A 15,493-nucleotide genomic window follows, 5' to 3' on the forward strand; every position below is an offset into this window, starting at 1 on the left:
GACTTAAGTGCTGTGCATTCTCATTAAGCAGTGAAATCGGAGTGTTTTTCTTATGCAGGTAAAGATGTCTCCCATCCTGGTTAAGAGTCAAGGCTCCGGGAGAGGCTGTAGTTATGTGACTTTGAGAAACTACTTTAATCGTACTCAGATTTCTCTCTCCCAGTCTCTAAAGTAACGCTTTAAAGTATTTCGTAGGGTTGTTTTAAAGATCAATAGATCCAATAATGTAAGTAAAGCATATAATTGATACTTAGTCATTTATTTAGAAGATGTCGGCTGTTATTGCTTAAAAAATTACAACTGAATAAAAGTTTATTTTAAGTAATTTGATGTATTCGAAATAGGTTTCTTTCTTTTTCCTGTAGCTATAATCTGTATATTATTGCTTTGGCAGGCTTTTTTAATTTGTTTTGGCATTCATTTTCAGATAGCCTTTATTTTTAGTATGCCAAGATTACTCTGTCTAGGCTTGGTAAGTAACTACTTGAAAAATATGTGGTACAAATAGCTCTACAAATACATTTTGCACGTGTGTAAGTATTACTTTTATATATTAAACCGTAGGCTGGTTAAGCTCACTAGTTAATTTCTTTCTCACCCTGTGCCAAAATGACCTAAGATTACTTCTTAAGTATCTTAAGAGAACTTTCTATTTTTATGTATTCCCTCTCATAAACAAGAAATTATTTGGCAGTCTGAATAGTTTTATGTTTTATATTTCTTAAGTTTTCTCTCATATGAATTATTGGGGAAATACATTATTTCTTCATGTAGAACTGCTCTGGGTGCTTTCACATCTATTAATTCATGTACTCTTACTACAATTCTGGCAGTAGTAATATTCCCATTTTACAAATAAGGAAAACTGAGTCCCACACCAATTTAAATACAGTTACTCAAGCTCACCTAACTAGGACATGGCAGTCAGGATTTTAATGCAATAAAAATGTCTCTTTCTAGTTTTGTAAACTAACTTTACTTTAAATTTCAAAGCCTTTTAATAAAATTAGTATGTAAAGTGAAAATAGTACATAGACATAATTGTATGTCTATTCCTATTGAAATATATTTAATATAGAAAAGGTGATTAAATGTATGCAACAATCACAAATTATTAAAATGATTTTTCAGACCCTAACAATCTCTTAAAATCCTTGTCATTTGACCTGTTTTATTTACACACAAGAAAATGCTGTAATATAAGTGAAACTTTGTCTCAAAAAAGATTTAAGACAGCTTAAAAGTGAATGAAGGCAGCCAAGGGGAAGTTACTTACCCAAAACCATACAGATAGTCCAGTAACTCCTGGTCCAGGGGCCCTAATTACCCTAAATGTTGATGTTTTCATCCTGAGTCTTGATTTTAACAGTTTGTCTAGTACTTTTAATGACAAAGTAAAAGTAAAATAAAACTCTTATCCATGCCAGCTATTATTATATCATCATTTACAATGTCTTGTATAGACTTAATATTAATAATATTATACTACTTTACTAATATTTCAAAAACTTAGAAACACTGACATTTCTACCTGTCCTATACAACATTATTATCGTTTGGATTTTGGTACGTAGTAGAGGTCTTAAGTTTTGGATACCAACCCATGTTGGTCATTTCAGGGAAGAGTTGTACATTTTTATTGTCAATTTTTATGTGTAAAGTACAAAATTAAATCTTTTATTAGCTCTCATATAAATGAAATCTTTGACCCAAGTAAATGTTTACTTTTTCCAGTGCTGAATTCATAACTCTCAATGATTGCCTTCAGTTGGCATACCTGCCTTCAAAAAGGAATCACATGTTGTTGCTCTATCCTCGAGAGATTTTAATCCTTGACCTTGAGGTGAATCAGACAGTGGGTGTGATTGCAATAGAACGCACAGGAGTTCCGTTTTTACAGGTATCTACAATTCATAAATTATATTACTCAAAATTATTGAGAGTGTTATATTAAAAAAAGGCCATAATCTCGCGTAAGTCTTGTCTTCAGTTCTCCACTTTCTTTTTTTGATTTATTGAAAGACTAACAACACTATTTTAGATTGATTTTAGATTGAGTTTTTTTCTGTACTTTTGATTGGTTTGATTTATCCTAGAAATTGTGACTGATCCTGAGATATTTATTGAACTATTTAAGTTACATGGATAAAGACAAATTGTTTTAGAATTATAAATGGATATTTTAAATGTACATTTAGTTTTAAAGTTTGGAGATTTGTCTATTTTTGTTTCTTTTTTTTTTTTCTTTCACCCATATTACCTAAATATGAGTTTGAGTTTCACAGTATATACTTTATTAATCTATTGTGTTTTAAAAAATAAATAAATCATCTATTTAAAGGTAATACCCTGCTTTCAGCGTGATGGTTTATTTTGTCTACATGAAAATGGTTGTATAACTTTACGTGTTCGAAGATCTTATAATAACATTTTTACCACTTCAAATGAGGAACCAGGTAAGTTTCTGTCTCACAATAATGTTATATTTTTCTTCAAAATTATTTTATAAAGCTTGATGTGGTAAATACTAGCCAAGGTATAGAGTTAATGATACTCCTTGCCTTGAGGAAGTTTAAAATATGGTTATAATAAGAGACATAAAAAAGTATAAGCCCAAGATTAATCTCTTGATGTTAAAACAGTGCACCTCCTGTATACATCAAAGAGAGTAAAATTTTGTGTTTCTTGATCATATCCATGAGCCAAGTTGATATTATCTTTTGGAATTTTTTTTCAGTGCAAGTCCAACCTTGTGTGCCTTTATTATTATACCCCCTTGACTTGTTGGCTGTAAGAACTTCCATTGTAAAGTGACAGAGGTTACTAAGTCTCAGTTGTCAAGTCAGTCTTGTCTCGGAGAACGGAAATAATGTTGTTGTGAAATTATATACTGTGTAAAGATCAAAGTGATTTTCATGTCTTTTGGAAAGTACAGTTATTTTCAGGCTTATAGACTACTACAAATTGTGATGGAAATTTATTCATTAATTATATATCACTGTTGATCCTTTTTCAAAGCATTGACTTTATTTTAAAAATATTGAAAAACAAGATATCTTGATTATAGTTGTTATTTTGGAGATTAAACTTAGTACAATCATTAAGTGAACTATCTTTATATTCAGAAAACATTTAGCAATTATAAAAAGTGAAGCCATGCTTGACACTGCATTCGTGAAGGAGTGATACCCAAATTTAGTTGAGGTTTTATTTAAATTAAAACAAACAGTAGTGGTATTGATATGGCTGCTTTCTGATATTTAAAACAATTTTATGTGAAGATCCAGATCCAGTTCAGGAGCTTACCTATGATTTACGAAGCCAGTGTGATGCAATCAGGGTGACAAAAACCGTCCGTCCCTTCAGTATGGTGTGCTGTCCTGTCAATGAGAATGCAGCAGCCCTCGTAGTGAGTGATGGCAGAGTCATGATATGGGAACTCAAGTCTGCAGTTTGTAATCGAAATACACGGAACAGGTAAATTCAACAGGATCATGGTTTTGGGTTTTTTTTTTTTTCCATAATCATAAAAATAGGAGGGCTGGTTTCCTATAAAAATATTTTTAAGGTAATAATTAAGGCTTTAGGTTATTAGGGAATTATGTAAATCTGCTAGAGCTATTTCACCTATGGGTAAGATGAATGAATAATACAAAAATAGAATGCCATGATCTGGACTTAATAATTTGAATTCCTAACACGTAATACAGATTTTAAATATGTAAAACCTTCTAATTATTATGTCTTTGCAGTAGTTCTGGTGTGTCACCTTTATATTCACCAGTGTCTTTCTGTGGAATTCCTGTAGGAGTGCTACAGAATAAACTCCCAGACCTTTCCTTAGATAACATGATTGGTAAGCTTTTTTCCCCTCTAACTCCATGTTAAGTATCCTTTCTGAAGGGCAAAATTCATAGAATCACTCACTTGTAATCATTTTAAAGTCAAAAAAGTTAATGCTTGAGAAAACTAGAACATGGAATCATTCTTTCCTAAATGAATCAGTGGGGTTTAAAATACTGAAGTAGAAAAGTGCCTAAAGTAGCATAGGTTTGCAGTATAGATGTTAGAAATAGAAGACATTCATTCATGAGACACTGGTGTAATGAAAGCAATGACGTTAGGCATCTGGATTTTGGACCTAGAGCCAATGCTGAGCTGTTATGCCATGCCAACTCAGGACCTTGCTCTTTGCTGGTTCCTCAGCTTGGAAAGAAGTACATACTTCCTTTCTGCTGCTCCTAATTCAAAATTCAACTCAGATATTGTTTTCTTTAATCTCGCAAGTCTAATTTAAATGCTCTTCTTTTGTTTTTCCTAACAGTTATCAGCTGTATTGTAAGTGTGGGTTTTTTTCCTTCTGTGTCATCTCATCAATTATAAGCATCACAAGGGTGGTGCAGTGTTTGATTCAGTTTTGTCTTTCCCAGCATTCAGCACAGTACCTTGTGCATTCCTGTTTTGTAGTAAATATTTACTGAAGGAATAAAGTAACTGAGCAGTGTTAGAAAAGATTATTTTAACTTTTTGACATGAATTATTTTTATGTTGGGGATTCTTTCAACAAATCATTTTTGGAAATAAAATGTTCAAAGTTATTTAATTTTGAGGCCAGTATATATTAAAGGGAGAATGCGAATTTGTGATTTCAAATTTTATGCTACTTGAAATTGTAAGACTGTAAATATGCAAAACAATTTGGACATCTAATTCTTTTAAAATTGTTGCTATGGTTTATGAAGGATTTTCTGTTTTATTATTTATTCTACCATAATGTAACTGAAAATGGATATTATTTAGGAGGGTTTTGTTGTTGTTGAAACGCTAGATAGGTGATGTACTAGAAAGAGCATTGGCCGGGTGCGGTGGCTCACTCCTGTAATCCCAGCACTTCTGGAGGCCGAGGTGGGCGGATCACCTGAGGTCACGAGTTCGAGACCAGCCTGGCCAACATAGTGAAACCTGTCTCTACTAAAAATACAAGAATTAGCCAGGTGTGGTGGCACGTGCCTGTGGTCCTAGCTACTCGGGAGGCTGAGGAAGGAGAATCGCTTGAACCTGGGAGGCGGAGGTTGCAGTGAGCCAAAATCGCACCATTGCATTCCAGCCTGGGTAACAGAGCGAGACTCAGTCTCAAAGAAAAAAAAAAAAAAGGCATTACATTATTAATTACATTAATCAGATCACATTTATTGGGTACTTAATACTGTGTTAAGTGCTGTGCTAAATATTCTATGTATTACCTTGCTACAACTTTGCATTGTAAGTAATATTATCTCCATTTGATATATGTAAGAACTGAGGCCCAGAGAGATTAAGGCTTTAAACCACACAGTCACACAGGAAGAGCCAAAGTGTGACCCAGGTAATCCTGGCTCTGGAGCCTGCTCCTTAGCAATGGCCTCTGGTCCTGACAGCTCCACTGTCATCTTGGGCAAGACCGTCATCCATCTCTAAGCCTCAGATTTTTCATGATTTCGGCCAGTTATGAAATTGTTTTGTTCAGTGATACTTACTATTATATTTAAAATTCTTTCTCTCTGGTATCTATTCTACCAGACATAAATCCATATGGGGAAGCCTGGACAATACTTGTTTTGCAAAATTTGTTTTATCGGTAACACAATTTTTTGAGTTAATTCACCTTTTCTGCTCTTAATATGAAAACTTAAAGTGAAAAGAATTATAAACACACACAAGAACAGCACTAATCAGTTATATGGAGCCCATAGAAGTTTGAAATTTTATGCTATTTAGGTATCTAAGTGATATAAATTACATTTTTAAGAGACAAATGGATACAGATTGTATAGCAGTTCTTGACAATGTAGTTGATTTTAAAGTGTTAAGTAAAGCTTCATACTTGAAAACATTTTAATTTGAACTTTTAATTTGAAGTTCACTCTGTTCTTAGTGATAATTGAAAGCAATTCAGGTAAATACAGAGGCTGATTTATATTCACTGGATAAATGCTGATACTTACTAAGGCCTAATCTGCCCTGCATTGTGAATTGCCTCTGATGGAAAATACTTGAAGAAAAATGTGGCATTCCCTGGGAGTCAACTCAGAGCCAACATATGTATGTGTGGCCCTTACCTGTTAAGCTTCCTATTCCTTCATATTCCATCTTTTTTAATTTTTAATTTAATTTTATTTTTTTGAGACAGAGTCTTGCTCTGTCACCAGGCTGGAGTGCAGTAGCGAATCTCGGCTCACTGCAACTTCTGCCTCCTGGGTTCAAGCGATTCTCCTGCCTCAGCCTGGCAAGTAGCTAGGATTACAGGTGTGCACCACCACACCCAGCTAATTTTTGTATTTTTAGTAGAGAGGGGTTTCACCATGTTGGCCAGGATGGTCTTGATCTTCTGACCTCATGATCCACCCGCCTCAGCTTCCCAAAGTGCTGGAATCACAGGTGTGAGCCACCATGCCCAGCCTCCATCTTTTTTCAACCAAAGTTAGGCAGAGAAATTGGTATTGAGTATGTGGCTAATCCTAAGGGATCATTTTAATAGGATTAAAATGCTATTTTTTCTATATATTTTGTGGATTTTAAAATAACATTATTAAAACAACTTTACAGCTTCAAAAGGTTATATTCACCACCCACTTATTTACATTTTTCCTTTCACACTATATACATGTTTGTGTTTATGTGTATGTAGACATATATGTATATACATGCATATTCTTTCTATTTTGGGCAGGTTAATCCCAATATTCTATAGTGGTTTATAGGAAGGAAATTTGTATACCTTTTTAATGAACAGTCTTGATTTTGTTGTATTGTTTATATTTAGATTTTGTTAGAATGATTTTTATTGGAGTCATCTTTTTAGTTTGAGACTTGCTAACCTAAGTACAAATGGTGTTTGGGAAATATGCCATTGAAGTCTTAACTATTGACAGTGATGGCTTATATATTATACACATGATTTATGAATATATATTTGCATTTATTTTATATTGACTTATAAAGCTTATGTTTTGTAATTACACTGACACATTAAGGTTTCTTATTAGAAATTATGAATGAGTTATTTAAACGTGTTTTTCGTGAATACCAATTTTGTATGTACTTTACAGAGTACATCAGATTGAAAAGTAACCCTTTCAAAAGGCAGTAAAATGAGAATGCAGTACAGTAGTTCAATCTGCAGAAGCTGTTCTCTAATGCAAGTTATCTTGCTTTCTTCTGAAGCCTGTGTAGTGCTTTAATACCAGGAATATTGACTGAAACAGTGTCTCTTAGAATACATAGGTCCCTGAATTCTGGATAGCAGGACTCGGGAGTAATCTATCCTTTGATGTGTTAGTTGATGCAATTTAAGTCCTATAGCCAGGTATGGAGTCATTGTGTCCCTAATAACTCCAGCCACTAGTGTACTACATTATACTTTTAGACCTGAAGAGCATTTCTACTGAAAATTTTCTTTAACTTTTTAAGATCTGCATACAGTATAGTTAATATATTTGTTATTTTTATTACAAATCAGGGCAAAGTGCAATTGCTGGGGAAGAACATCCCAGAGGTTCAATTCTGCGGGAAGTGCACCTCAAGTTCCTGCTGACGGGACTGCTTTCAGGACTGCCTGCACCACAGTTTGCTATCCGTATGTGTCCACCGTTGACCACAAAAAACATCAAGATGTATCAGCCACTGCTGGCTGTTGGTGAGTATCTGACCTGGTCTTTTTTTAACTCACTTTATAAGATGTTTAGGTTTTCTAGTTTCTAGAAGTTCCTTTATTCTCTTTTAGGATGCTTTAAAAGGAGGTAGAGGCTAAGTGAAACTGTGTAAATACTCATCCCGGAACTTTAAAAAAATTTTTTTTCTGTCCTTTTATTCCAACCATCTTATACTGAATTGGAACGCTAAGTCTTCTTCCACCTGAGACTGGACAGTCGAGTCTCTGATGCTGTCCGTTCATCTCTGAAATATCAGGAGGCTCATCCCTGCAGTGCTGAATCCCAGGCTCCTTGTCTGTAATTGGACCACCCCAGTCTTTATGTCATGTCAGTTTTCGTTGGGTCTTTATTGACTAAAAATATAGTCAGGGTTATTAGTTTAAGAATAGCAGGGTTCTTCTTTTGCTAAGAGTTATATATCAAATATTATTTAAAGTGCCTATGGTCCCTATAAATTAAGATTTGCCTTTTGGTTTGAAATTGTGTATTTGTATGTTATAGGTAGAAAAATTTATCTGGGTTTCAACTTTGTCACATTGATTTCATAGTAATGTGATGAACCTAATTTTCTTTACAGCATAGAGAAAAAAACAAAATTTAGTTTGCTATTAAATAGTACACATGATTAAAATACGTTTCTCCAAAACTTTTGAAAAACCGTGTATTTGTTTGAAACTCAACATTTCTTCTTAAGATGCTATTGGCTGGCTTCTGGCTTTCTCCCCCAGTCTATTAACATGTGATTTGTAGTGAAAGCCTCACCGTATTTATTCTGTGGCTAACATGGCTGACTTCTCAGTGCTAAAGACTCATTTGGGTATTACTGTTTGGTAGTACCCTTCTGTTTTTTTCTGTGCCTATGTTTTGAAAGCGATTTGATTTTTATGATTCAATTGTCTGTATATGTGTCCGGGTTTATATAATGCAGATAAATGTTTAATTTTTGCTTTAGAAACTATTAATATTCACCATTAATAGATTTTAATTAGGATTCATCAGTATGCTTCATATGTGCATGTATGTATTATGTAAGTGTTCCTGATTTGTCAGTTAGGATTTTGTCAATTTCTTGGGGAAAATTATTCCTTGGGATAGCTATATAATAAGAGTTATGGCAAGGTCTGAGATTTCCATTGTAGAATAAGCTGTATTGGTATGTAGTCAGTATCATTTACTGAATTTAGTATAACAAAGTAAAAATATAAGTGCCTAAAGGTTTGTCTAGAGTGTCACTAAGAAAGATAAAGAGTTCAACTATGGAATTAAATCTTGTAGTGCCCCTAGTGCATTAGATCATAGGTTCAGCATTATTAAAACTTTCAGATTATAGAAATCATTTGATTATTATGAAGTTCTGTTAATTGAAAAATTTTAGTAATTTACTTTCTCAGTGCCAGAAGGTATTATTACAAAATAGATGATAGATGTAAACAACTGTACAATGTGTTTTTCTAGAATAGTTTTGCAAAAGATTTCTGGAGTTTTATTCAGCAAGTAAGATAATATTGGAATTTGCCCAGCATTTTTACTTCCACTGTCTTGCTTTGTATGAATTCATTAATTTTTAAATCATGTGCAGTGCAAAAGTGATTGTCCATATAGACTGTTGACTTTTCTTGCTTAACTTATAAAAACACTATAGAGACTGAAGCTTTACTTTTTCATGTATGTCCATGTCCCCTCCGTTTAAACTTCAGACATACTACCTGAGACCATGAAAAGCTTTGGAATAATAACTGTAAACTGTTAATTGTAGTGATAACAGGATACTAATAGTTAACCAAGTGCTTACTTTGTGCCAATTACTGTGCTAAGTGCTTTATGTTTTCCCATTTAATCTCCAACAAATAGATTTTCTACTCTTCCCATTTTAAAGAGATGAAAACACAGATTTAGTGTGGGCAAGTGATTCATCCAAGAGTATAAGAAAGAGCCAGGGCTTGAGCCCAGGTTTCTTTAATTGCAGAAACCACAGTTAACCATCATACTTTTCTCTCTCATCAGGGTTTATTTAATATAAGAGACAAAACAAAAACAAAACTGTGTAAAGAAAAATGGATAACCCTAGTTAATGAGCTCTGCTAGATTGCTTATTTGAGGATCAGCTATAATAAACCTTCTGAATCTCAAAAAGTATAAATTCCCATGTGTATAAAAGCTTAGGAAAGTGTTTCTTCAAATTGTATGTGTATTAGTGTAAGTTTTAAGATCTTTCTGTGAAAAATCTATTCCTGGAATTAAGCAAGGTTTTTGAGCACATGAGGTTAGGCCCATTTTTTTTAAATAAGGAAGTGGACCAGAGAAATTCATTCTTTTTTGTTTGTTTGTTTAAGCACATAGCTTGGGTTTCTTTTATAAAAGATAAATGTTGTTAAGTGATTAAAGTCTTGAGAAAAGACTTTTCTTGCAAAGTGCTGGAACTCCCACTGAATTAATGATCTTCCATGATGTCATTTTGAAAGGTACAAGTAACGGTTCTGTCCTGGTGTACCATCTCACCAGTGGTCTGCTACACAAGGAGTTAAGCATCCACTCATGTGAAGTCAAGTAAGTACGTCATCGTGATGGTGACATCACAAACATCATATCAGAAAAAAAATTCTCGTAGACTTTTCTACATTCAGTACTCCATAATGATATCTGCAGTGGTGAGTATTTGAAAAGTTCGAATAATATTCATGTCCAGCTAATGGCTATGTTAATCAAGAATGATAACTAATTGTTTGTTGTCTAAAGAACATAAGCAGTAGAGAATGTTTTATCTTTTATTAGGTTGTTGCAAAAGTAATTGCGGTTTTTGCAGTTTTAATGGCAAAAAACAGCTATTTTTGTACCAACTGATATTGTTGCACCTCATTTATTTCTCCTAAGGGCCAGGCTGTTTTCTCACTGGATGTCCTTATGTTGCCTTGTTCAGGTTTATTTTATTTATTTATTTATTTTGCTCACAATTATTATCTTTCATTATTTTTAATTTTTTTTTACTTTAAGTTCCGGGATACATGTGCAGAACGTGCACATTTGTTACATAGGTATACGTAATGTGCCTTGGTGGTTTGCTGCACCTATTAACCTATCACCTTGGTTTTAAGCTCCACATGCATTAGCTGTTTGTCCTGATGCTCCCCCTCCCCTCAGATGCCCTCTGCCGACAGGCCCTGGTGTGTGTTATTCCCCTCCCTGTATCCATGTGTTCTCATTGTTCAACTCCCACTTACGAGTGAGAACATACGGTGTTTGGTTTTTCTGTTCCTGTGTTAGTTTGCTGAGGATGATGGCTTCCAGCTCCATCCATATCCCTGCAACGGACATGATCTCATTCCTTTTTATGACTGCATAGTATTCCGTGGCGTATATGTACCACATTTTCTTTCTTTTTTTTTCTTTAATTTTACTTTAAGTTCTGGGATACATGTGCAGACTGGGCAGGTTTGTTACATAGATATACATGTGCCATGGTGGTTTGCTGCACCTGTCAACCCGTCATCTAGATTTTAAGCCCTGCATGCATTAAATATTTCTCCTAATGTTCTCCCTCCCCTTGCCCCTCAACCCCCAACAGGCCCCAGTGTGTGATGTTCCTTTCCCTATGTGTATGTATTCTCATTGTTTAACTCCCACTTATGAGTGAGAACATGCAGTGTTTGGTTTTCTGTTCCTGTGTTAGTTTGCTGAGAATGATGGCTTCCAGCTTTATGTCCCTGCAAAGGACATGAACTCCTTCTTTTTTATGGCTGCATATTTTTCATTTCTATGATGATCCATCAGTAGGACTGCTTATGACAAATTCAAATAAAGTCATTTTAATTGTTAATTTGTCTTATTTATTCTTTGTTTAAACATCATCAGAACACTGCATAGCATTTATTCTTTGATTTTTAAGACCTGATCTGCTTTTGAGTTCTGTGTATACAGAGCTGTCTGAGGGAAGGCTACATTGACAGAAGAGTGCTTCTTGCTTTCTGTTCCAAAATGCGTACCTGTACTGTCCATAGCATTATTCTGCTGAACACAAGGCTATTTTCCTTTTGTGTCCTATCAGTGATAGATTGTAGAGTTACACATATAAAATATGAATTTCCAGTTATTTGTTTGTTTTTTGAGACAGAGTCTTACTCTGTCACCCAGGCTAGAGTGCAATGGTGCGATCTCAGCTCACTACAATCTCTGCCTCCCGGGTTCAAGTGATTCTTGTGTCTCAGCCTCTTGAGTAGCTGGGATTACAGGCATGCGCCACCACGCCCAGCTAAATTTTATATTTTTAGTATAGATGGGGTTTCACCATGTTGGCCAGGCTGGTGTTGAACTCCTCACCTCAAGTGATCCACCCACCTCAGCCTCCCAAAGTGCTGGGATTACAGGCATGCGCCACTGCCCCCCCCCCCCCCGCCAGTTTCCAGTATTTTTTAATGATCTTTCAGTGAAAGCATAAGAAAGGTCATTTTCTGTTTTCTGTACATTAAATTTAGGTCTTGTGTATAAAAATTCTCAGTGAACCCTTAGCAAACACATTATCCTGAGTACATACATTTTCTTAATGGAGAAGGGTTAACCTTTTTTTCCTTTCTTTTTTTTTTTTTTTTTTTTTGAGATGGAGTTTCGCTCTTGTCACCCAGGCTACAATGCAGTGGTGCCATCTTAGCTCACTGCAACCTCTGCTTCCCAGGTTCAAGCAATTCTCCTGCCTCATCCTCCCAAGTAGCTGGGATTACAGGTGTATGCCACCATGCCCAGCTAATTTTTGTAGTTTTTAGTGGAGACAGGGTTTCACCATGTTGGTCAGGCCGGTCTTGAACTCCTAACTTCAGATGATCCACCTGCCTCTGCCTCCCAAAGTGCTGGGATTACAGGTGTGAGCCACCGCGCCAGGCCAGGTTAACCTTTTAAGTATCACAGCTTCTGATTGTGATGGAAATCTCTGAAAAGTTTGCATTGTCTTATTGTTTCAAGTGCATTGTTTTGTGGTGCAGCCCAGGTAACTGTTTATTGCCACCTTAGGCTGTTCCTGTACAGCATCTCCCCAAATACATTTGCGTGGAATAATAATGTCTTTAAAAACTTTGGGCTTTTGAGGTGCAGTGACAAAGGTGTCTGTTTGGACTCTTTCAGGCTGTTAGTCATCTCTTCTCTTCTGTTGCAGTGTCTGTAGCTTGCCTTTCTGGCACTTCTCTCTCTCTCTCTTTCCCATCTACTCTTCTGTCGACATTTCCTTTCACCTTGCCTTATGTGTCTGGTGTTTCCTTTTATGGTCAACACTAACCAGTGGAAACTCTCCATTTAATCACTACTTATTCTAGGGATTATGTTAAGTATTAATACTTTGCATGCATCATTTCATTGAATCTCCACTACAATTGTATGGGGCAGGTATTGTATTTCCAGTCTACAGAGTAAGAAACTGAAAATTACAGAGTAATCTGTGAAGGAGCTAGATGGAATTCACTTTAGGCCTTTCAAGCCTCAGAGCCTGAACTCTTCACTTATCCTTACAGTACATATGCTACATCTCCTGCTGAAATACGCACATAGGTTAGTAGGAATCATGTTGGCAGTAAAATTAAAATGTTGGCTGAGCCAAGATTTGTGCTAAGAATTTCACACATGCTTCTGAAAAGCCAAACATGTCATTTTTTTCAAACACAGAAAGTTTTAATAGCTAATTAATCAGAGGTGTATTAATTTTAAGTAAGGTTTATTATCCTGGATTAGTCAGGTTATAGATGTCACTAAATACTTGACTTATGCATGCTAAGATAATATTTATGGTTGAGTAACATTGAAATTGATTATAAGTGTTACTTGGGATACTAACTCTGAGGGATATACTACTCAGGGAGATAAATGTTGTGAATGATCATACAAAGATACTCTATTTTTACATGAATTTTTCCTCTTCATTGCCATTTTGAAAATAATTTGTATTTTATATTCAGAGATACTGACCAAGAGAACGCTAAAATCCTGCTTTGTGTTTCAGTTAATGTAATTTTAGTATTATAATCAAAAGCCATTAAGAAAATTTCACAGAAATACAAAAATTAGCTGGGTATGGTGGCACACACTGTAGGCCCAGCTATTTGAGAGCCTGAGGTGGGAGGATCTCTTGAGCCTGGGAGGCAGAGGTTGCAGTGAGTTGAGATGGTGCCACTGCACTCCAGCTTGGGTGACAGAGTGAGACCCTGTCTCAAAAAAAAAAAAAAAAAAAAAAAAAAAAAAAAAAACTTTCACAGATGTATTATAAAAATCTCTTAACTTTCTAGCAGTAAACTTAAAACATTTTAGATTTTCATGTCCAAAAAAGGTTAACTTTTAGAAAGTTGTTTTCCTACCTTTTATTAAGTGTCCTTTTAAAAATCATAATCTGAAGCACTTGAAGGTTTGTGTGTACTGTGCCAGGGACTCATGACAGCAGATAGTGCAACGTGTGTATGTTTTTAAAAGCTTGTTTTAACTCACAATGCTTTACGAATATCTGTTGAGTATCTTCTCTATGCTTGTAAACAGACAAAGCCTTTGAAGCTTATAATGCAATGGAAGATACTTAGAAGTAAACAAAATAGAGAGGTACATATGGATTTTCTTAGGTCATTAGTTTGTGTCTTGGTCTGGTAGGCTGAAACTACTGTAATATGACTCTCTCCCTGGCCAGATTTTAATAGTCATGTTAATACTGATGTGAATCTTGATAACTAAACTATCTTGTCATTACATTTGTAGATAAAGTTTTAGTTAGAAATAATTTTGTGTGTGTTAGGTATGGTAATACAGTCTCAAATAAAAGGTCATGTTAAGATAAAAGGTCATGCTTACTTTTTAATTAATTTGTGTAATAAAATTTAGGTCTTTGGAAAACTTATTTTTCAAATAAATGAACCTTTCAAATAAAAAAGAGTATTAGTTTAACCTTTATCTCATTTCCTATTATAGGGGTATTGAATGGACAAGTTTGACTAGTTTTCTTTCTTTTGCTACCTCAACACCAAACAATGTGGGATTAGTGAGAAATGAACTTCAACTGGTTGATCTTCCAACAGGTTTGTTTTTAAAGATTCAAATTGATTTGTCATATTGAATAAACATGTTGCTATTTATAAAACATGTTTGAAAGTACTTCTTTCATCATGGAGTTTTTTCTTATATTTCATGTTTATATATTTATTCTTTTATTCTTTAATAATTGCCCTAGAAAGGCTTCATCGTTGTTTGCATGGAAATGTTGTTAGCACAAATACATGGTAAAATGGAGGACCATTAGCCTGAACAGACAGATTCATTAAAACATAGGAGGATACCAGTTCTACTTTTAAGTGCATTGTTATATATAACCAACTTTAAAAGATCGATTTAAAAATAACTCTATCAATGGACTTTATTAGCATCTCTGCTGAAAATTTTGGCCTTCATAGGAAACACTTAGAAAATTTATAGGTTAAGGATTGTTTTTAAATGCTCAAATTTAAAACTTGTAATAGTCTCTGGCTGAATGAATAGAGAAACTTAATTTGGGATTTTGAAGATTCTACGGTAGGAAACATCCCAATAAGGTAACTTTTTCAGAATTGTTAAAAGCCTAAAACCAGTGAATTTCAAAATGAAGAATTTGAAAATATGCAGTAGTTTCAAAGAGGTCTTTTTTTTTTTTTTTAACAAAATTGTGATGAGTTTCTTTAAAATGGTATAGCAACATGAATCATATGCAGATGATCTTAACCAATGAGAGCATGTGTATGTACGTGTAAAATGAATAAATCAAATAAATGGTTGTAAATCAAGTAAGTTGTAAACAAATGAAGTACATGGTC

At 34.6% G+C, this 15,493-nt stretch overlaps 1 protein-coding gene across 3 annotated transcripts in view; it reads left to right on the forward strand.

The window, feature by feature from the left end:
* The window catches only part of WDR11 (WD repeat domain 11), a 56,694-nt gene that overhangs the window by 11,753 nt on the left and 29,448 nt on the right, over window positions 1-15,493 (forward strand). For all 3 annotated transcript variants that reach the window (XM_010365672.2, XM_010365675.2, XM_030940832.1), the window contains exons 6-12: window positions 1,735-1,900; window positions 2,342-2,456; window positions 3,282-3,477; window positions 3,753-3,856; window positions 7,499-7,675; window positions 10,154-10,238; window positions 14,619-14,725. In XM_010365672.2, coding sequence (XP_010363974.2) covers window positions 1,735-1,900; window positions 2,342-2,456; window positions 3,282-3,477; window positions 3,753-3,856; window positions 7,499-7,675; window positions 10,154-10,238; window positions 14,619-14,725 — 950 coding nt within the window. The remainder of the gene's footprint in view (window positions 1-1,734; window positions 1,901-2,341; window positions 2,457-3,281; window positions 3,478-3,752; window positions 3,857-7,498; window positions 7,676-10,153; window positions 10,239-14,618; window positions 14,726-15,493) is intronic.

Source organism: Rhinopithecus roxellana, chromosome 11 (genome assembly GCF_007565055.1).
Source record: "Rhinopithecus roxellana isolate Shanxi Qingling chromosome 11, ASM756505v1, whole genome shotgun sequence".
Classification (NCBI taxonomy): Eukaryota; Metazoa; Chordata; class Mammalia; order Primates; family Cercopithecidae; genus Rhinopithecus; species Rhinopithecus roxellana.